The sequence below is a fragment of the Hirundo rustica genome, chromosome 30 (assembly GCF_015227805.2).
Source record: "Hirundo rustica isolate bHirRus1 chromosome 30, bHirRus1.pri.v3, whole genome shotgun sequence".
Classification (NCBI taxonomy): Eukaryota; Metazoa; Chordata; class Aves; order Passeriformes; family Hirundinidae; genus Hirundo; species Hirundo rustica.
In genome coordinates, this window is record NC_053479.1 from 1,145,532 (window position 1) to 1,167,885 (window position 22,354).

At 56.4% G+C, this 22,354-nt stretch overlaps 4 protein-coding genes across 4 annotated transcripts; 3 read left to right on the forward strand and 1 right to left on the reverse strand.

Moving 5' to 3' along the window:
• Nucleotides 1–139: 139 nt before the first annotated feature.
• PRIM1 (DNA primase subunit 1) lies at nucleotides 140–10,841 on the reverse strand. The gene is made up of 12 exons (XM_058423812.1): nucleotides 10,732–10,841; nucleotides 10,146–10,303; nucleotides 9,964–10,070; nucleotides 9,809–9,882; nucleotides 9,388–9,524; nucleotides 7,821–7,879; nucleotides 7,631–7,741; nucleotides 4,207–4,427; nucleotides 2,010–2,079; nucleotides 1,818–1,903; nucleotides 880–978; nucleotides 140–640 (listed from the first exon to the last, which is right to left on the reverse strand). The coding sequence occupies exons 1-12, from the start codon at nucleotides 10,832–10,834 to the stop codon at nucleotides 621–623; spliced, it is 1,245 nt and encodes a 414-aa protein (XP_058279795.1). The 5' UTR covers nucleotides 10,835–10,841; the 3' UTR covers nucleotides 140–620.
• Nucleotides 10,842–11,342: 501 nt separating this feature from the next.
• Nucleotides 11,343–13,762, forward strand: LOC120764482 (retinol dehydrogenase 16-like). The gene is made up of 5 exons (XM_040088468.2): nucleotides 11,343–11,360; nucleotides 11,885–12,233; nucleotides 12,363–12,621; nucleotides 13,045–13,208; nucleotides 13,377–13,762. Exons 2-5 carry the CDS (start codon nucleotides 11,918–11,920, stop codon nucleotides 13,592–13,594), a joined length of 957 nt encoding a protein of 318 aa, XP_039944402.1. The 5' UTR covers nucleotides 11,343–11,360; nucleotides 11,885–11,917; the 3' UTR covers nucleotides 13,595–13,762.
• A 157-nt stretch (nucleotides 13,763–13,919) lies between these two features.
• On the forward strand, nucleotides 13,920–15,945 carry LOC120764394 (retinol dehydrogenase 16-like). The gene is made up of 4 exons (XM_040088347.2): nucleotides 13,920–14,640; nucleotides 14,770–15,028; nucleotides 15,484–15,647; nucleotides 15,725–15,945. The coding sequence occupies exons 1-4, from the start codon at nucleotides 14,325–14,327 to the stop codon at nucleotides 15,943–15,945; spliced, it is 960 nt and encodes a 319-aa protein (XP_039944281.1). The 5' UTR covers nucleotides 13,920–14,324.
• A 2,294-nt stretch (nucleotides 15,946–18,239) lies between these two features.
• GPR182 (G protein-coupled receptor 182) lies at nucleotides 18,240–21,792 on the forward strand. The gene is made up of 2 exons (XM_040088463.2): nucleotides 18,240–18,375; nucleotides 19,268–21,792. Exon 2 carries the CDS (start codon nucleotides 19,276–19,278, stop codon nucleotides 20,368–20,370), a length of 1,095 nt encoding a protein of 364 aa, XP_039944397.1. The 5' UTR covers nucleotides 18,240–18,375; nucleotides 19,268–19,275; the 3' UTR covers nucleotides 20,371–21,792.
• The last annotated feature ends 562 nt before the right edge of the window (nucleotides 21,793–22,354 follow it).

A 22,354-nucleotide genomic window follows, 5' to 3' on the forward strand; every position in this document is an offset into this window, starting at 1 on the left:
ACGGGCGCGCTCCGGCGTTCCGGGCTCTGTTCGGGCCCCACGGTGGGTGCGGGGAGCACCCCGGGACGGGGGTTGGGATCCCCCGGGATGGGGTGGGATCCCCCCCGGGAAGGCGCCGAGGAGGTCTCCGGGTGAGGGATGAGATGCTGCGAATGTGGGGCCTGGTTTCAGCCGGTGGGGCAGGGATTCCTGGGGCTGGCAGGGACTCCAAAGGCAGGGTCCAGGCAGGGTTACGAGGTCATGGCAGGTTTAGGGGGTCAGAACAGGGGTCCAGGCAGGTTTAGGGGGTCAGAGAAGGGTCCAGTCAGGTTTAGAGGGTCAGAAACAGGGGTCCAGAAAGGTTTAGGGGGTCAGGACAGGGGATCCAAGCAGGGGATTGGGGGCAGTGACCCCACACTCCAGAGCAGGGACCCCAACCTCCCTCAGCACATCCCGGTCACAGCACACAGGTGACCTGAAACATTTAATGGTGTTTGCGTAGAAAACAGTACAAAAAGTACAAAAACTGGGGAAAGGGCAGGGAGCCCGTGTGGTTTGGCTGCTCCAAGGGACCCCCACGGCCAGGGGAGGTGACAATGACAATCCGTGACACCGGCAGTGGGTCCCTCAGCGTCAAGGCCTCAGAAATCTCCTTGCAGATCTGCCAAGAGAAATGGGAATTTTTTTTTTCCAGACAGAGGAAAAGCCGTCACAAAACCGCCATCACTCAGCTCCCTCTCTGTCACCAGCCATCGTGGTCCTCCAATGGGACAGACCCCAGATCCAATGGGACAGACCCCAGATCCAATGGGACAGACCCCCAAATCCAACGGGACAGACCCCCAAATCCAACACCAGAGCCAGAAGGCCCCACTTGAGGACCTTTCGGGGGGCTCTCACCGCTCTGACGGATGCGCTCTCCCCGCCGGGCGCTTTCCATCCCCTCCACGAACTGCTCGAAGACCCTCACGTAAGGGGCCAGGCTCGTCCTCTTATAGTCTGGAGGATTTGGGGAGCGGACAGGGGCAGGAGTGGGTGCTGGGGGCTCCCAAACTCCGACCCTCAGCTCCAAACACTGACCCCGGCACCCAAAAGCCCAGTCTTGACATCCAAAACCTCAACCTTGACCCCCAAACCCACTCCCTGACCCCCAAAATCCCACCTTTGACCCCCAAAACCCCAACCTTGACCCCCAAACCCACTCCCCGACCCCCAAAATCCCACCTTTGACCCCCAAAACCCCAACCTTGACCCCCAAACCCACTCCCCGACCCCCAAAATCCCACCTTTGACCCCCAAAACCCCATCCTTGCCCTGCAAACCCTAACTCTAACCCCCAAGCCCCAACTCTGACCCCCCCAAACCCCGTGCCTGACCCCTAAAATCCCAGCTTTGACCCCCCCAAACCCCATCCCTGACCCCCAAAATCCCACCTTTGACCCCCAAAACCCCAACCTTGACCCCCAAAATCCCACCTTTGACCCCCAAAACCCCATCCTTGCCCTGCAAACCCTAACTCTAACCCCCAAGCCCCAACTCTGACCCCCCCAAACCCCGTGCCTGACCCCCCCAAACCCCATCCCTGACCCCCAAAATCCCAGCTTTGACCCTCCCAAACCCCATCCCTGACCCCCAAACTCCTAGTTTCTACCCCCAAACCCCAACCCTGATCCCCATACCCCATCCCTGACCCCCCAAACTCCATCCCTGACCCCCAAAATCCCAGCTTTGACCCCCCCAAACCCCAACCCTGACCCCCAAACTGACTCCCTGACCCCCAAACCCCATCCCTGACCCCCAAAATCCCAGTTTTTACCCCAAACCCCGGCCCCGCTCACCCCTCGCTCGCCGTTTCGGCTCCGTCTCGCCGACCTCCTCCTGCTCCCCGTCGCTGCTGGCATTGTCCAGCTCCTGGCACAGGGACCTGCGGGGACAAACGGGACATTTTGGGGGGGGGGCTCTGGCACCCCAGACATTTTGGGGGGGCTCTGGACCCCCCAGGCCCTGCCCCGTGCTGCCGGCTCACGTACGTGATGGTGGGGACGGCAAACGGGTCAAACTGGTCCAGTCTCTGCAGGTCCAGGGGCACCGAAATGCGGCCTGAGACACGGTTAAATGTGAATATTAATAATAGATTTAGCAATAATAATATCAGTAAATATTTATATTTATATTAATATAGAGAGAGTTCTATTTTTATTTCTTTATATTGACATTATAGATTTCTATTCTATCATATATGAAATTATATAGGTTCTATAATACTAATATTTATAGCATTAACAGTAATTTTATAATATTAACATTGACATTATATATTTGCATAATGTCTATTATTTATTTAATTATATAATATCTAATATATAATGACATATGATATTTAGTATATTCTATACACTATATGAGATATAGATATGTTTGTATAATATATAAACATATGTTATTTTATAGAATATATAAAGACTGGGTTTATATAATATATTAAAATACACTATATATTATATATTATCTATTACACAGTATGTATTACATACTATATACTATCTATTATATATTACATACTATATACTATCTATTACATATTACATACTATATATTATATATTATTAGTATAGATGTTTATGTTTTATATTATATATTTATATTATTAATATTCTATACATATTAATGCTAATAATAACGCATATTACAATACATAACATGGGAAGATTTTCCTAGTTTCTTTTATTTTTAACAGGGTTTAGGAACGGTGATGCGACACTTGCGTGTATTTTTTGGGGGGAGGCTGTGGCACAGTGTTAAAAGGATTTGTTTTTGTAACATCTAAACTGGATAAACCACAGGATAAAGGGAATCCTCCAGCACTCCTGAATTATCCCGACGAGGACAAGGATGAACCAAAGCTCCAAGAAGGAATTCACTCATTGATTCTGCCGCCAGAAAACGGGACGGCCAAGAGGCGCCACTAAGAAACTCCCAAGGAGTAAGACAAAGCTAAACCAGCGACACAGGGGCAGGATGGGAGAGTTAAAACTAAGAAACAATTTGTAAACTCAAAAGGAACGCTCGGACAATGCATTAGGTTCTTTTGGATATGTAACATTTAAGGACATTTAAAGGAGTGTTGAGTTTTCTGAGTTAAAGTGCGCTCCTGGTGGAATGCCAAATCGCCCTGGCTGAGATCCCTTTGCTTTTCTGTTTCCTATTCGTCTCTTTTTAAAAGTTAAATCTTCATTTTATATTTTAAGTTTTAAAATTTATATTTATTTTTATATTATATATTTGATATATTTGATATATTTCTATTTTATATATTTTATGTAGTTTATATTTAATTTTAAAAATATTTTATATTTTATATATTTATATTTTAATTTTAAATTTAAACTCGATTTTAATTTTAAATTCAATTTTAATGTTAGTTTTAATTTTTAATTTATTTATTTTCTATTTTATATATTTATATACTTTATATTCTACATATTTTATATTTAATTTTTTAATATTCTAAATATTTTATATATTTATATTTTCGTTTTAAATTTAAATTCAATTTTAAGTTCAACTTTAATTTTGACTTCAATTTTAGTTTTTTTAATTTAATAACTTATTTTATATTTTATTTATTTTATATATTTTATATATTTTATATATTTTATATATTTTATCTATTTATATACTTTAAATTTTATATTTAATTTTTAATATTTTTTACATTTTCTCTATTTTACATATTTATATACTTTATATTTTATATATTTTATACTTAAATTTTAAAATATTTTTTCTATTTTATATATTTATATTTTAGTTTTAAATTTAAATTCAATTTTAATTTTAAGTTAAATTTTAATTTTTAAGTTATTTATTTTATATTTTATGTACCTTATATTTTATATATAAAATATATTTATATCCTTTATATTTTATGTTTTATATTTAACTTTAAAATCATTTTTCTATTTTATCTTACATATTTACATACTTTATATTTTCATTTTTTTATACCTTTTAGATTTTAATTTTAAATTTTTTAGATTTTCATTTTAAATTTAAATTCAATTTTAATTTTAAGCTCACCGTTAATTTTAACTTCAATTTTAACTTTAACTTTAGCTTTAAGTTTAATTTTTAATTTCAAGTTTTTGACTCTTATTTTTAAACACACCCCCACCAAAAAAAAAAAAAAAAAATTAAAAAAATGACAAATTTTACTAAGAAGCGCACCGGTTTTGGGGTGCACGCTGAAGGGGCTCTTGAGCAGGTGGCCCAGGCCCTTGCTGACGTTGATGTCCAGCCGAGGGAAGCAGAAGTGCAGCATCAGCTCCCAGTCGGCGTGGCACGGCGCCGCCCGCGCCCGCTCCCGCTCCGCGCGCGCCCGCAGCAGCTCCCAGCGCTGCACCGAGTCCTTCTTCCGCGGGAACTCGGCCTGCAGCGGCTCCCGGTGCTGTGCCGGCCCCGCGTCAAGGCTCACCGCAGACCCCGACGCGTGTTTGGTTACTCCAGGGCACCGTTTACCCTTGCAGGAGCCCATTTACCCTTCCAGGACCCCATTCACCCTTCCAGGATCCCATTTACCCTTGCAGGAGCCCATTTACCCTTCCAGGACCCCATTTACCCTTCCAGGATCCCATTTACCTTTCCAGGAGCTCATTTACCCTTCCAGGACCCCATTTACCCTTCCAGGAGCCCATTTATCCTTCCAGGAGCCCATTTATCCTTCCAGGAGCCCATTTACCCTTCCAGGAGCTCATTTACCCTTCCAGGACCCCATTTACCCTTCCAGGAGCTCATTTACCCTTGCAGGAGCCCATTTATCCTTCCAGGAGCCCATTTACCCTTCCAGGAGCTCATTTATCCTTGCAGGATCCCATTTGCCCTTCCAGGAGATCATTTACCCTTGCAGGATCCCATTCCAGGACGCCGTTTACCCTTCCAGGTTCCCGTGTACCCTTCCAGGATCCCATTTACCCTTCCAGGAGCCCATTTACCCTTCCAGGAGCCCATTTACCCTTGTAGGAGCCCATTTATCCTTCCAGGACCTCCATTTATCCTTCCAGGACCTCCATTTATCCTTCCAGGACCCCATTTACCCTTTCCAGGATCTCATTTACCCTTCCAGGAGCTCCCTTTACCCTTCCAGGAGCTCATTTACCCTTCCAGGACCCCATTCACCCTTCCAGGAGCCCATTTACCCTTTCAGGAGCCCATTTATCCTTCCAGGACCCCATTTATCCTTCCAGGAGCCCCATTTACCCTTGCAGGACCCCATTCACCCTTCCAGGACCCCATTTATCCTTCCAGGAGCCCATTTATCCTTCCAGGAGCCCATTTACCCTTCCAGGAGCTCTTTTACCCTTCTAGGAGCTCATTTATCCTTCCAGGACCCCATTCACCCTTCCAGGATCCCATTTACCCTTCCAGGAGCCCATTTACCCTTCCAGGACCCCATTTATCCTTCCAGGAGCCCATTTACCCTTCCAGGAGCTCTTTTACCCTTCTAGGAGCTCATTTATCCTTCCAGGATCCCATTCACCCTTCCAGGACTCCGTTTAACCCAATATTTTCATTTTAACCCCATTTTGATCCCATTTTAACCTGATATTTTAATTTAACCCCATTTTAACCCCACGCTTTAATTTTTAACCCCACATTTTAGCTTCACTTTGAGCCCATTTTAACCTGATATTTTCATTTTAACCCCCCGTTTTAACCCAATGTTTTAATTTAACCCCACGTTTTCACTCCATGTTTTAACCCCATTTTCACCCCATGTTTTCATTTTTGACCCCGTGTTTTAATCTAATGTTCTAATTTTAACCCTGTGTTTTAACCCCGTGTTTTAATTTTAACCCCATTTTAACCCAAGCTTTAACCCCACATTTTAATTCCTAACCCTACATTTTGACCCCATTTTTAACCCCACGTTTTAATTTTAACCCTGTTTTGACCCCACATTTTAATCCCTTAACCCCACATTTTAACCCCATTTTTAAACTCCATTTTAACATCTAACCCTATATCTTAACCCCGTTTTGACCCCACGTTTTAATCCCTTAACCCCACATTTTAATCCCATTTTTTAACCCCATTTTAATATCTAACCCTGTATCTTAACCCCGTTTTAACCCCACGTTTTAACCCCTCAACCCCACATTTTAACCCCATTTTTAAACTCCATTTTAATATCTAACCCTATATCTTAACCCAATTTTAACCCCACGTTTTAACCCCTCAACCCCACATTTTAACCCCATTTTAATTTTAACCCCATTTTAACATCTAACCCTATATCTTAACCCCACGTTTTAATCCCTTAACCCCACATTTTAACCCCATTTTTTAACCCCATTTTAACGTCTAACCCTATATCTTAACCCCGTTTTAACCCCACGTTTTAATCCCTTAACCCCACATTTTAACCCCATTTTTTAACCCCATTTTAACGTCTAACCCTATATCTTAACCCCACGTTTTAATCCCTTAACCCCACATTTTAATCCCATTTTTTAACCCCCATTTTAACATCTAACCCTATATCTTAACCCCACGTCTTAATCCCTTAACCCCACATTTTAACCCCATTTTTAAACCCCCATTTTAACATCTAACCCTGTATCTTAACCCCACGTTTTAACCCGTCTTAACCCCTCAACCCCACATTTTAACCCTCTATTTTAACCTCGTTTTAATTTTAACCCCATTTTAACATCTAACACTATATCTTAACCCCATTTTAACCCCACGTTTTAACCCCTCAACCCCACATTTTAACCCTCTATTTTAACCCCATTTTAATTTTAACCCCATTTTAACATCTAACCCTATATCTTAACACCATTTTGACCCCACGTTTTAATCCCTTAACCCCACATTTTAATCCCATTTTTTAACCCCATTTTAATATCTAACCCTATATGTTAACCCCACGTTTTAATCCCGTAACCCCACATTTTAACCCCATTTTTTAACCCCATTTTAACATCTAACCCTATATCTTAACCCCACGTTTTAATCCCTTAACCCCACGTTTTAACCCCATTTTTTAACCCCATTTTAACGTCTAACCCTGTATCTTAACCCTGTTTTGACCCCACGTTTTAACCCCTCAACCCCACATTTTAACCCCGTTTTTTAACCCCATTTTCACGTCTAACCCTATATCTTAACCCCATTTTAACCCCATGTTTTAATCCCTTAACCCCACATTTTAACCCCATTTTTAACCCCCAGTTTAACATCTAACCCTGTATCTTTAACCCCGTTTTAACCCCTTAACCCCACATTTTAACCCCATTTTAACATCTAACCCTATATCTTAACCCCATTTTAACCCCATGTTTTAATCCCTTAACCCCACATTTTAACCCCATTTTTTAACCCCCATTTTAACATCTAACCCTATATCTTAACCCCGTTTTGACCCCACGTTTTAACCCCTTAACCCCACATTTTAACCCCATTTTAACATCTAACCGTATATCTTAACCCCGTTTTAAGCCCTCAACCCCACATTTTAACCCCGTTTTTTAACCCCATTTTCACGTCTAACCCTATATCTTAACCCCATTTTAACCACATATTTTAACCCCTTAACCCCACATTTTAACCCCTCCCTCCCTCCACGCCGCAGCTCCGGGCAGGAAGGATATCCTCCGGGATGAGGGCCAGCACCTTGTCCCATTTCTCGGGGCTGCCCAGGATGTCCTGCCCCAGCAGCGCGTACTCCTCGAAGTATTTCTCCACCACGCCGACCGAGCGCCTGCGGGCAGCGGGACGGGCTCAGCGCCCGCCGGGACCCGCGGCGATGGGGGCGCAAAAAAAAAGGGGTCCTCACCCACCTGATGAAGGGGTGCACGGGGTGGGAGAGGTTCACCTTCTTCACCGTGTCTGCGCCGCCCTGGGGGACGGCAGTGGTCGGTTTGGAGGGGTGGGCAGGGGGTGTTTGGTCACCTCCAGGGTCAGGAGGTGCCCAGACCCCATAAAACCTGCCTTCAACAGGCTTGGGGGTGCTCAAAACCCCATAAATCCACCTTCACTAGGGTCAGGGGGTGTTCAAACCCCATAAATCCACCTTCACCAGGGTCAGGGGGTGTTCAAAACCCCATAAACCCACCTTCAACAGGGTCAGGAGTGCTCAAACCCCCATAAACCTGCCTTCACCAGGGTCAGGGGGTGTTCAAACCCCATAAACCTGCCTTCACCAGGGTCAGGGGGTGTTCAAACCCCATAAACCCACCTTCAACAGGGTCAGGAGTGCTCAAAACCCCATAAACCTGCCTTCACCAGGGTCAGGGGTGCTCAGACCCACATAAACCCACTTTCACCAGGTTTAGGGGGTGCACAAACCCCTAAAAATCCACCTTCCACAGGGTCAGGGGGTGCTCAAACCCTCATAAACCAACCTACTCCAGTGTGAAGGCGTGCCCGAACCCCATAAACCCACCTTGCCCAGGGTCAGGGGGTGGCCAAACTCCATAAACTCACCTTCACCAGGGTCAAGGGGTACCTAAACCCCCATAAACCCACCTTCACCAGGCTTAGGGGGTGCACAAACCCTCATAAGCCCTTCTACTCCAGGGGTAGGAGTACCCAAACCCCCACAAATCCACCTCTCCATAGGCTCAGGGGTGGGCAGGGGGCTCCTGGCGCCCCTTTGCACCCACCTTCACCAGGCTGAGGGGTGGGCAGGGGGCTCCTGGCGCCCCTTTGCACCCACCTTCACCAGGCTCAGGGGTGGGCAGGGGGCTCCTGGCCTCCCTTTGCACCCACCTTCACCAGGCTCAGGGGTGGGCAGGGGGTTCCTGGCGCCCCTTTGCACCCACCTTCACCAGGCTCAGGGGTGGGCAGGGGGTTCCTGGCGCCCCTTTGCACCCACCTTCACCAGGCTCAGGGGTGGGCAGGGGGTTCCTGGGCCCCCTTTGCACCCACCTTCACCAGGCTCAGGGGTGGGCAGGGGGCTCCTGGCGCCCCTTTGCACCCACCTTCACCAGGCTCAGGGGTGGGCAGGGGGTTCCTGGGCCCCCTTTGCACCCACCTTCACCAGGCTCAGGGGTGGGCAGGGGGCTCCTGGCGCCCCTTTGCACCCACCTTCACCAGGCTCAGGGGTGGGCAGGGGGCTCCTGGCCTCCCTTTGCACCCACCTTCACCAGGCTCAGGGGTGGGCAGGGGGTTCCTGGCGCCCCTTTGCACCCACCTTCACCAGGCTCAGGGGTGGGCAGGGGGTTCCTGGCGCCCCTTTGCACCCACCTTCACCAGGCTCAGGGGTGGGCAGGGGGTTCCTGGACCCCCTTTGCACCCACCTTCACCAGGCTCAGGGGTGGGCAGGGGGCTCCTGGACCCCCTTTGCACCCACCTTCACCAGGCTCAGGGGTGGGCAGGGGGCTCCTGGACCCCCTTTGCACCCACCTTCACCAGGCTCAGGTACTCCACAGCAGCCGCCCGCAGCGCCGGGGACCATTTCCTCACCGCATCGTCGCACACCCAGCAGTGGACGCCCCTCCGGCCAGAGTACACCCACAGGCGGTGCCGCACGCCCAGGTCCTCTGTGGGGGGCACAGACGGGTTTTTTTGGGGGAACAGATGGGTTTTGAGGGGTACAGATGGGTTTTTAGGGGGGCACAGATGGGTTTTTTGGGTGCCACATCGGGACAGGCTGCGGCGACCACCCAATGCTGACGGTGCCACAAGCCTGCCGGGCACCAGCGCGTGCCCCAGCTCGGTCAGAGCATTGGCCCGGCCCCACTTTTGGGGTCTGGGCACGGCTGTGGGGCCGAGCGTGGTCTGGACGTGCAGGGTCAGGGCCCTGGCGTGTCCCCAAGCGCCTCACCCACGAGCGCGCGGTCAATGACGCGGACGGCGATGGTCATCAACGTCCAGCACTTGGAGCAGATATCGGCCGAGCTGGGGGCAGAGGGAGGGGGGGTTCAGGTGGACACCCCACATCCCCGAACCCCCTCCCAGCCCAAGAGCCCCCCTGGGAACCTGCAGCACGTCCGGACGTCATCGTAATCCGTCATGTCAATGTCGAAGACCAGCTCCTTCTCCTGCGGCTGGAAGGCTCCCAGGTGCACCGTGTTGTGCTGGTTGGGCTGCAGGAGGGACGGGACGGGCTCAGCGTGGCCAGGGACCCCTGAGGACCCCCGGGCACGGTGGCCTGGACTCACCCGGTGGGAATAGACGGCCCCGATGTCGATCTTGTAAGGGTTGATCTTCTGCAGCTCCCGCTCCAGCTCCTGGGGGCTGCCGAAGGACTGGAACCGCAGGTACACATCATCCCGCAGGGTGAAGGAGAATTCCCGCAGCTGGAAGTAGTTCTTCACCACTGCAGGGAAGCGGGAGGGTTCGGGGGGGGATCAATGCCCTCCTAAATCCCCCCGTTACAGTCACCCCCGGGCCCCCCTTCCCTGCTCCAACCGGTGTCCCGGTCAGCGCATCCTCCCACCGCCTGCCCCGGTAACTTTGGGGACCGGGATCACGGTGCCCCCTGCCCGGTATCGCCACCCCCGACGCCTCCCCCAGCCAGTATCGGTCCCTCTCCTCCGTTATCGCAGCCCCCGATGGTGCTCCGGGCCCGGTATCGCTGCCCATCATGGTACCCCCATCTACACCCCCGGCCCGGTATCGGTGCCTCCCGCCCGGTATCACAGACCCCTGCGGAGCCCCCCGCCCCTACGGATACTCCCACCCGGTACCGCCGGCATCCCCGACGGTGCCTCCCCCGCCCGGTACCGGTTCCCCCAGCCCGCTCACCGCCGCCGTAGCTGAGCCAGCGGCCGTAGGGGCCGTGCGGGAAGAGCCGGCGGTAGAAAACCGGGAGCAGCTCGGGCAGCGCCGCCGGCTCGAACCGCGCCATGGCGGGAGCGCAGCGGCCGGAAGCGGCCCCGGGGGATGCCGGGAGTTGTAGTCCGGCCCCCGGCAGCGGGGAACGGGGGTCACCGGGGGTGCGCGGCTCGGGGGGAGTGGGAGGACAGCAAAGCACCGGAGCGGTCTGGGGATGGAGGGGAAGGGATGCCTCGGGGTCAGCGGGGTCCTGGGGTCTGCGGTCGTGGGGTCCGGGGGTGGTTCGGGAGCGCTGAGGTCCGAGGGGTCCCGGAATCCGAGGAGGTCCCCGGATCCAGGAGGTTGTTGGGGTGCTGAGGTCCCGGGATGTGCCGGGATCCGAGTGGGTCCCGAGGCGGGTGGGAGCCGGGGTACTGAGGTTAGGGGGGATTTCGGGGTCCTGCAATGTCCTGGGGCGGGTGGGTTTGGGGGCGCTGAAGTCCCGGGATGTTCCGGTGTCCGGCGGTGTCCCGGGATCCTGAAAAGCCCGGGGACGTGGGGGTCCAGCGGGATCTAAGGGGGTCCCAGGAGGGGCTGTCCGGGATTGCCCCGGGATTCAGGTGAGTCCCTGGACGCGCGATCCTGAGCTATCCCGGGGTCCGGTAGACTCTGGGGTGCTGAGGTGCGGCGGGGGTCCCCGGTTTCGGGGTCGTCCCAGGATCTGGGCAGGTCCCGGGGTAGCCCCGTGATCCGGAAGGCTCCGGGGGAGGGGGGGCGCGGGGATGTTCCGGGGATGTTCCGGGGTGATGCCGGGCTCCGGGGGCTTCCCGGGAGGGCGGCGCAGCGTTCCGTGAACCCCCGTGCGCTGCCCCGCTCCCATTAACTATTCCCCGCAAGAGCGACGGGAGCGAAGCCCCCGGGACATATCCCATATCCCGGGGCACTGCCCGCAGCCCGGCGGGCTCCAGGCGGCAGCAGCGGGACGAGCCCCGTAAGAGGACGGGGCGGAGCCGATCCCGCGTCCCGGCGGTGCCTGGAGGCCCAGCGGCATCTCCGCGCTGCTTCGCCACGAAGTTCCGCTAATTAATTATTAACAGCGGCCAGCGGGCAAGGTCGAGACAAGCCGCTCCTGATCTCTTCGCAGTCCCCATCCCTGCGCCGGCGCCGCTGCCCGAGGATGTGGCTGTACGTGGCGGCGGCTCTGCTGGGGCTGTTCCTGCTGCGGCGCTGGCACCGGGAGCGCCAGACGGTGCCGCGGCTGTCGGAGAAGCACGTGCTGATCACGGGATGCGACAGCGGCTTCGGGAACCTGCTGGCCCGGCAGCTGGACGCGCGGGGGCTGCGGGTGCTGGCCGCCTGCCTGACCGAGGCCGGGGCCGCGCAGCTGCGGGCGGCCACCTCCAACCGGCTGCAGACCGTGCTGCTGGACGTCACCTCCAGCAAGAGCATCGCCGATGTCACCGCCTGGGTCCGGGAGCGCGTGGGTGATCGAGGTAGGACGGGGTTGACGCCCTGTTGTCACCCCGTTGTCACCCCACCAGCCTTTCTTCCATTTGCGGCAGCGCAGGCGAGGCTGGCGCAGGGCTTTGGAACAGCCCCAGCTCATCCCATCTCCTCCGCAGGGCTCTGGGGGCTGGTGAACAACGCAGGGATCGCCATCCCCACCGCCCCCAACGAGTGGCTGACCAAGGAGGACTTTGTCAAGGTGCTGGACGTCAACCTGGTGGGGCTGGTGGAGGTGACGCTGAGCCTCCTGCCGCTGGTGCGGCGGGCGCGGGGCCGCGTGGTCAACGTGGCCAGCGTGATGGGCCGCGTGTCCTTCTTCGGTGGCGGGTACTGCATCTCCAAGTACGGCGTGGAGGCCTTCTCTGACAGCCTCAGGTAAGTCTGATCCAACCAGCTCCGTCCTGATTTCCCAGTTTGTTTTTCTGGACTTTGTCTGCCGCAGCCGTCAACTCCCATCCTCGCGCAACTGTGCCGGAGCACGGGTCGGACTGGTATTTGCTGCTGAAGTGCGAACAGCTCCTGCACTGGCATGGAGCCTCCCCTGTGGACATTGCCCCGTCCAAGATTCTGCAGGACATGGCCCCGCTGTCCCGAGCTTTGCTTTGCTCCCAACCCATCCAGATGCGGGAAATGTTTACTGACACCCCATCTGAGCCGTGTGCCGGGCTGGCGCAGGGTCCACTGGCATGGTCAGGCTCCGCTCCGTGCCTCTGGCACGAGGCTGCGTCCCACGGGAGATGTGGGCACGGACACGCTCCGGTGCCGCTCCCCTGTCCCACGGGACTCGATCCCTTCCAGGCTTGAGATGCGCAACTTCGGGGTGAAGGTCTGCGTGATCGAGCCGGGCTACTTCAAAACCATGATCACCAACGTCGAGAACCTGGAGAGGAATTTTCATTCCAGCTGGAAGAAGCTTCCAGAGGAAATCAAAGCGAGTTATGGGGAGGGTTACTTGAGGCAGTGTAAGTACCTCCCCCAAAGGATGAGTGATCCTCTCTCTCTCTCCTGACACAAGGCGCATCCCCAGGGCCACGAGGGTCCCACGGGGGAATCCCGCTGCCCCAACACCCCTTGGAGCCGCTTGGCTCTGCTCGGCTCCGGGGTGTCAGCGGCGTTTTCTGCCTCTGCAGTTGTGGCGATGCTCAAGACGATGCAGAAGACCTACAACTCCAACCTGTCGCTGGTCACCAACTGCATGGAGCACGCGCTGACCAGCCTCCACCCCCGCAGCCGCTACTCGGCCGGCTGGGACGCCAAGCTGCTCTACCTCCCCATCAGCTACCTGCCCTCAGCCCTCAGCGACGCCCTGTTCGCCTTGTTCTACCCCAAATCTGTTGGGAAACCCTAAGGTGGGCGTGCAGCAGGCAGGCAGGACCAGGGCGGGATCCGATGGCGCACGGCGGGATCCGGAATCGGCTGCTGCCTCTGAATTTGTAACTGCTCATATGTCTGACCCTCTGTCCCCTGCTCACGGGTGGGTTTGTCATGAATAAAGGCCCCCTGTCCCCTCCTGGCAGACCGTGGTGTTACTCTCGGGCTGTGGCACCGAGGCTCTGGCTGTTTCCCTGAGCACCTGCTGCGCTCAGGATTGTCCCCCTGGCAAGTTGCTGGGGGACTTGCCCAGACTGGCACCCCAGGTATTGACACACGCAAATAAAGCTCAGACCTGTTCCAACCTGAGGAGATTTCCCTCTAGGCAAAGGACCAAGCAGGTTCTTATAGAATCCTCCTCCTCTGCTTCCTCCTTCTCCTCCTCCTCCTGCAGAGCTGGTTGGATGGGGGGCTGTCCTGCTCCATCACCACATTTGGGGTCATTGTCCCCCAGCAACACTGGGAGAGAGGGAAAGGCCCAGGGTTGGTGCTGCTGGCGGTGTCTGGAGGGTTCCACCAAATCCAGCTCCGTGGGGCATTGGGATCCACCTGCTAAGGAGCGCAGCAGAGCCCCAGGCACAGGGAGTGGTGCAAGACAAAGCCGGGAATTACAAAAATTACAAACCGAGAGGACAGAATTCACCCCGGGTGTCGCAATCCTGCCGCTATAAACGCGGCCCGAGCGCGGCCGGCGCCGCTGCCCGAGGATGTGGCTGTACGTGGCGGCGGCTCTGCTGGGGCTGTTCCTGCTGCGGCGCTGGCACCGGGAGCGCCAGACGGTGCCGCGGCTGTCGGAGAAGCACGTGCTGATCACGGGATGCGACAGCGGCTTCGGGAACCTGCTGGCCCGGCAGCTGGACGCGCGGGGGCTGCGGGTGCTGGCCGCCTGCCTGACCGAGGCCGGGGCCGCGCAGCTGCGGGCAGCCACCTCCAACCGGCTGCAGACCGTGCTGCTGGACGTCACCTCCAGCAAGAGCATCGCCGATGTCACCGCCTGGGTCCGGGAGCGCGTGGGTGATCGAGGTAGGACGGGGTTGACGCCCTGTTGTCACCCTGTTGTCACCCCCCCAGCCTTTCTTCCATCTGCGGCAGCGCAGGCGAGGCTGGCGCAGGGCTTTGGAACAGCCCCAGCTCATCCCATCTCCTCCCCAGGGCTCTGGGGGCTGGTGAACAACGCAGGGATCGCCATCCCCACCGCCCCCAACGAGTGGCTGACCAAGGAGGACTTTGTCAAGGTGCTGGACGTCAACCTGGTGGGGCTGGTGGAGGTGACGCTGAGCCTCCTGCCGCTGGTGCGGCGGGCGCGGGGCCGCGTGGTCAACGTGGCCAGCGTGATGGGCCACGTGTCCTTCTTCGGTGGCGGGTACTGCATCTCCAAGTACGGCGTGGAGGCCTTCTCTGACAGCCTCAGGTACGGCTGTGGCAGCCCCCGGAGCTCGCCCGTGCTCCTCCAGCGGCCCCGGCGTTGCCCCATTCCCCAGAGTTTGTGAAACGCTGACCACAAGCGGGCCGGGAGCGTGGGCAGGGCTGGAGCTGTGGGTGTGCAACCAGGGGAAGGGTTTTGAGGAGCTCTGGAGCAAAGCACGAGAGGGATCTTGGGGTTGGGGGCGATGGATTTGTCCAGGAGGTCCAAAGGTGTCCCAGGGGTTCTGGAGTCCAGGGGAGTCCAAGGGCACTGAGATTCCGGGAGGTCTGGAATTCCAGGGTGTGGGGTGGTCCCGAGGCACTGAGGTTCAGGGGGATTCCAGGATCCTCGGATCCAGAGGGGTCCCTGGAACAAGGACAGGGCTCCCCTGTGCCCGTGACGCCTGGGGGGTGTCAAAAGCTCTCCCTCGCTCCCTCCCGCTCTCCCCCCACCTCGGGCAGGCGGGAGCTGCGTCCCTTTGGGGTGCAGGTCTCCATCATCGAACCTGGAGGCTTCCAGACCGGGATGATCGACCCCGCGCCGCTGGTGGACGGCTTCGTTCGCCTCTGGCAGCGGCTCCCGGCAGAAGCTCAGGCCGCCTACGGCCGCCGCTACCTGGACAAATGTGAGTCCGTCCCCGCTCCGCTCCATCACCCGCGGCGACCGCGCCTCCACGGGGCTGAGCCCCTTCTGCCCACCCAGATGCCGAGAGCACCACGCTGCTGCACCGCCTGAGCAGCTCCCGCCTGTCGCTCGTCACCGATGCCATGACACACGCGCTGCTCTCCCGCTGCCCCCGCAGCCGCTACGCCGCCGGCTGGGATGCCTGCCTCATCTTCCTGCCCCTCAGCTACTGCCCGGCCTGGCTGTCCGACACCATCCTCGGCCTCTTCCTGCCCATCCCGGCCAGCGCGGTCCCCTGAGGATGGCCACCGGAGTGGGGACAAGGACGGGGCGCCCTTGGGTGGCTCACACCTTCCAGAACGTGCTCAATAAAGCCGGTGCAATGCTGCGACTCCGGCCTCGGAGGTGTCTGATGGCCACTTGGCCGCGGTGCTGGTGGCCCGTCCCACCCGGGGGTCCCGTGGCAGGATTCCGGCTGCTGACTGTGCCCAGAGCAGTGGCGTATCCCAGGATATCCCGGTTCAGCCGGCAGGGAACGAGCTGGGAAAAGCTGAGCGGCGTTTATCCATCCCCCGGGCACGGCTTATCCCGGGATATCCCAGTTCGGCTGGCAGGGAACGGGCTGGGAAAAGCTGAGCGGCGTTTATCCATCCTCTGGGCGCGGCTTATCCCGGGATATCCCAGTTCGGCTGGCAGGGAACGGGCTGGGAAAAGCTGAGCGGCGTTTATCCATCCCCCAGGCACGGCTTATCCCGGGATATCCCAGTTCGGCTGTCAGGGAACGGGCTGGGAAAAGCTGAGCGGCGTTTATCCATCCCCCAGGCACGGCTTATCCCGGGATATCCCAGTTCGGCTGTCAGGGAACGGGCTGGGAAAAGCTGAGCGGCGTTTATCCATCCCCCAGGCACGGCTTATCCCGGGATATCCCAGTTCGGCCGGCAGGGAACGGGCTGGGAAAGGCAGCGCGGTCTTTATCCATCCCCTGGGCTCGTGGGCGGGGGTCCCCGAGTCACTCATGGAGCTAATTAAGAGCTGATAAGCGATCAGCAGCTGAGGGGCAGACCTTTGAGATTGTGCATTTGTTTGTGGGAACAGCCCCAACGCAGCCCCAACGCAGCCCCAACGCAGCCCCAACGCAGCCCCAACGCAGCCCCAATGCAGCCCCAACGCAGCCCCAACGCAGCCCCAACGCAGCCCCAACGCAGCCCCAATGCAGCCCCAATGCAGCCCCGCTTCCCCCCAGCTCCGGCCGAGGCCGAGCCCACTCTGGACCGGGACCCCCGAGATGTGTCGGGGGGGGCGAGAGGGATGAGGAGGACCCGGGACCTTGCACAAGCTGCGTTCCCCAGCCGAGGAAGCTTCTCCGAGCTGTTTCCTTCGGCTTAGAAAGCACAAGGTCCCCGGCACGTCGCCTTCGGGGCCCGACTGTCCCCAGGGCCCCCGGGAGCTGCTGTACCTGCCGGGGGACACCTCTGCCCACATCCCTGCCCGGGGAGGGAAGGAGTGGGACAACGGCAGACCCCGAGGGAGGCTGGGGGCTCCCGGGCACGCATTTGGGGTGCTGAGAGCCTTGGGGCGCGCCAGGAACTGCGGCAGGGACGGGCTGAGCCGCCTGTCCCAACCCCGCTCCCACCAAGATCAGCAGCCCCTGCACGATCCTTGGCGGCTCCCAGATCCCGCTCAGCCCCCGGAGTTCGGGGTGGAAATTCCCTGACCTGTTAAAAACAACCGGCGGAGCATCGCTTCCCCCTCGGGTGGGGCAAAGCAGCCCCTCACCATCCCCACGGCCCCAGCCGAGCCAAAAATGTGCCCGGGGCCAGCACGAAGCTGCCGAGTTCCTGTTTGGAAGCCGGTCCTGCCGGGGTCGGTACCTGCCCGCGGGGTCACCAGCGCTGGGCTTGTTGTTGTGAGCCCCGACTTATCAGTGCCCTCGTGTTTCCCCGCTCCCCGTGCCTTCCTTCCGAGCCGATTGTTGATCCCGCAGTCTTGGCTGTGCTGGTAAAAAAAAAAAAGGAGATTTCCTGCAATTGTTTCGCAGGACTTGCAGCCCCATGCAAAAATTTTCTGCCTGTCAGCCCCCTTCCCCAGCGGCGGGGCAAGGTTTGAGCCCCCTCGCTTCCCCTGCCAGACCGCGGGGTAATCACCGCTCTGTGATTAATTGCTGCCTGGCCAGAGGTGCTTCTCTGGCGACATCCATCTGCCATCGGCTCCTGCGGGAGCGCTGCCCGGGGCAGAGTTCAGCTTTCAGCCCTTTGCTCCCGAAAAGCACCCTGAGCTCATCTTGATATCGAGGTGGCATCAGGAACTGTTTTGGCACCTTTGTTATAACCAACCCCTCAGGATTCCCGGACCCGGGATGTGTTTTCCCCACGGAAGGATCCAGGCGGGATCCAGCCTCTGAGCCCCTGCGGGGTGACAGCGGAGGGGACACCCAGGAATCCTCGGGGACCCCCATCCATCCCCAGGCACCTGCGGCTTTCCACACCGACACCTGCCCGGGGCCTCCCCCGCGGCCGTCCCCACCCTGCGGCAAAATAAAACGAGTCCCCGGGCTGGAAATCCAGGGAAATGTCACCCGCGCTGGGCTGTCTCAGGATGTTGCACCACGACGGTCATTTCCTGCCCAGCGAGCGGCCACCGAGCCCACCCGAGCTCCGCGCCCAGAGGAGCGTGAGCTGCCGAGCCGAGAGGATCCCCCCGCCCCCGAGCAGCCCCCGAGCAGACCTCCGGTGAGCCAGCGCCGTCCGTCCTCCCTTCTCCTGTCCGTCTGTCCCTTCTCACGTCCGTCTGTCCCTTCTCCTGTCCGTCTGTCCCCTTTGCCATCCATCTGTCCCCTCTCCCATCTCTCTGTCCCTTCTCCTGTCCATCTGTCCCGTCTTCCATCTGTCTGTCCTCAGTCCCAGCGGCCTCTCAGAGAGGACGGGAGGTTCAGGAGCCCTGCGGGTGGCAGGTCCAGCCTCTCCCTGGTTTCGGAGCCTGGGTGGGATGACGCTCTCACGAGGGACACTCGGGTTTGCCAGGCTCCAAGGGAAGTGGGAAAACCCCTCTGGAAGGGAACACTCCCTCAGCATTCCCGAGGGAATTGGCTGCTCCTCACTTCCAGCGGCACCAGGCTGCACGGGGCCCGCAGCGCCTTCGCTGTGTGGACGCAGCTGTGCTGGGATCGGAGCTCTCTCACTTGGGGCAATAAGAGGATGTTCAGGTCAGCTGCATTTCCCCGAAATTTATAATTTTGTCATGTACTCGGACTTGGTCCTGATGGCTCTCGGCAGACTGAGGGTGGCTGGCAAGCGACCGCGCCCCGAGGGCTGGGGTGGGAGCGGCGGCTTTCCCGCTGGAGCCGAGTCTCTGGGACAGAGTCACCAGCACCTGTGTGTGTCCCAGGCCAGGCTCTGTGACAGGAACAGCCACCACGTGTGGTGACTGCTGTTTGTGGCCGGTATTTATCCTGGGATGTGAGGGGATCGCCTGCGTGGACACCTGGCTCTTCTAAGGGTTGATGTAGGGAGTCACCGTGGGAGTAAAAATTGGGTTAGAAGCCTCCAGAAGGATCTTCTTGAGCCCCGCACAAGGGCTCTGTGTTCCAGGCTGCCCAGCTCAGCGCTCTCCCTTTCCCTGCAGCCACCAGGATGGCCGAGGTGACCACCGTCCCCACGGAGACGCACACCGTCCCGAGCGAGTACGGGGACTACCACAACTTGTCCGAGCTGTTCTACCTCCTGAACCACACCTACACCTACTGCGAGTTCAGCCTGGACGAGAACGTCAAGCGGGTGTTTCTCTTCATCCTCTACCTGGTCATCTTCGTGGTGGGCTTGGTGGAGAACCTCCTGGTCATCTGGGTCAACTGGCAGACGCGAGGACACAAGAGCTTGGTCAACCTGTACATCATCAACATGGCCATCGCTGACCTCGGGGTGCTGCTCTCGCTGCCCATCTGGATGCTGGAGGTGATGCTGGATTACACCTGGCTCTGGGGCAGCTTCCTCTGCCGCTTCACCCACTACTTCTACTTCGCCAACATGTACGCCAGCATCTTCTTCCTCACCTGCCTGAGCGTGGACCGCTACGTGACCTTGACCAGCTCCTCCCTCTTCTGGCGCCGGCACCAGCACCGCGCGCGCCGCGCCGTCTGCGCCTGCAGCTGGCTCCTGGCCGCCGCCATCCCCGTCCTGGAGGTGGCTCACATGCAGCTGGTCAATACCGGGGAGCCCATCTGCATCTTCATGGCCCCCTTCGAGACCTACGACGAGTGGGCGCTGGCGGTCAGCTTGGCCACCACCGCCGTCGGCTTCCTCATCCCCTTCCCCATCATCGCGGCGTTCAACGTGCTGACGGCGCGGTTCATCCGGCGCGCCAAGCCGGAGAGCCGCAAGCACTGCCTGCTCATCTACGCCTACATCGGGGTGTTCCTGGCCAGCTGGCTGCCCTTCCACGTCGTGCTGACGCTGCTCACCCTCGAGGGCAACCACATCGTCCTGCACTGCACCTTCGCCCACTTCCTCTACTTCTTCTACGACATCATAGACTGCTTCACGCTGCTCCACTGCGTCGTCAACCCCATCCTCTACAACTTCCTCAGCAAGAACTTCCGCAGCAAACTCATCTCCGCCGTGGTCAAGTACATCCCGAAGGACCACGGCGGCCAGAAGGGCGCCGGGAATTCCTCCTCCAGCACGCAGCACTCCATAGTCATCGCAAAGGACAACAGCCCTCCAATCTAACGGGGGGTCGGACTCTCCCAGCCTCTGCCGTGGTGGCTCCCTGGGGACGGTGGGATGGGTTTTTCTTGTTGCTGAGGACGCAGTTTGCTTGGGCACAGCCGTTCTTGGCTGTGGAGGGATGAGGTGTCAGGTTTGAGGAGCTACGGACATCTTGCCTCTGGAGTGCTGCTGTGTCCAACCTAAAGAAGAAAATGTTATCTATCCCCCGTCTGACGCGCGAAACCCTTGCGATAATAAAGCCTGTTACTCCACTCAGTGTCTGACGCAGCCCCGAGATCAGATCCCCATCCTGCCCCAGGCTGTGGGGTTGGAGTGTGGGATCTGCCCCATCACGGGAGTTCCTGCATCCCCAAACTGCCCCTGACCCCCAGCCCTGGCCTGGTGGGTGCCATCCCGAGTGAGGGAGGAGGAACCATCCCCTTGGGAGCACAAACCTCCCCTCACCGTGTCCAGAGCCTGATTTTTGAGAGATGAAGGCGAAGCAGCCCAAAGGGCTGAGCAGGGCACAGACCTGAGGGGAGGAACAATTTGGATTCGAGATCAGCCGCTCCTCCAGAGCAGTTTTGCAAACCCAGTGGCAAATCAGCGATGGCCAAACTGGGTTTGACCGGGGAGGGCAGCTCCAGACTGATTTGGGTCCCCCATCCCGTTTACTCCAGCCTTGGCAGGTTTCTATGGCCACTGGGTGCACTTCCCAACCCCATAAGGCTCCAAGAGCCCTTCCCCTTCCACCAAAGTCCCTGCGGGGAGCACGGGCAGAAAACCTCGGGAGCTGGAGCTCGGGCTGGGTTTGTGCTGTGCAAGGAAACCGGAGAGAACCGGAAAGTTCATCCTTGTCTGGATCCTGATCTCAGTCACGTGCTGCGGGTCGAGCCCTCGCTGGGGGAAGGTGACAGAGCGACAGGCGCCGCCAGAGCCCATAAATCTCCCAAAGGCCTTGAGCCGCTCGAGGAACACGTCGTGAAAAAAAGCCGAGCGTCAGCGGTTCTGGGGACAGGATGCCGGCGCAGGGGGTGGGAGCAGGATGTCCCGGGAGAAGCCCATGACCAGGGGTTAAGATGGACACGGGGTTATCGTGGGGCTGGTTGGGAAAGCTCTGCCGCTTCCAGGGGTCCTCGACGGGGTAAAAACCCCTAAATATCAGAGTTCCTTCTGCAGGGACGTTCCTCTGTATGCCGGGACACAGCACTGAGGGAACAATCCAGATCCACGCCTTGCACAGAAAAACTGGGAAGGCTCCAGCTCCCTGGACAGAATTCCCCGTTCAGGGCAGCAGCTCAGGCTGTTCCCCTTCCTCTGCTCCTCACGCCTGTGAGTGCAGAACCCCAGGGGCTGTGAGACCCCCGGGCTGAGATCTGCACCCACAGGACCCCCACCACCTTCATTCCCTGATCCCGAATCCTCCCTGAGCTTCCTTTTGCAAACTCCCTCCCATTTCCAACAAAGAAACGGACGATAAACGCACAACCAGCCACTGGCCGGGGCAAAAAAATATATCCAAGATGCTTAAACATGTAAAATTTGGTATTTCACCTAATAAACTCAATTTTTAACCGCGCTAATTTCTCTGCACTTTTGTCCACAGACCTTAGGGGCAGAGTGGCCTCAAATAAAATGTCAGTGACCTGGGCTGGGGCAGCCTGGTCCCTGTTCTGCCACCTCCAGGGGAGGTTCTTGTGTCGGGGTGGAACCTCTCGTGGTTCCTTTTATGGCCATTTATTGCTCCTTGTGCTGTCACACCACTGAAGAGTCCTCCTGGCACCCACCCGTGAGGGATTGTCGTGGATTGATGAGATCCTCTCTCAAATCACACATTCATATGCATATCTGAGGTATTTTTATGGGTTGACAAGATCCCCCCTCAAATGAGTTATTTATACAGAGATCTGAGGTATTTTTATGGATTGACAAGATCCCCTCTCAAATGAGATAATTTTATAGATATCTGAGATATTTTTATGGATTGATAGAATCCTCTCTCAAA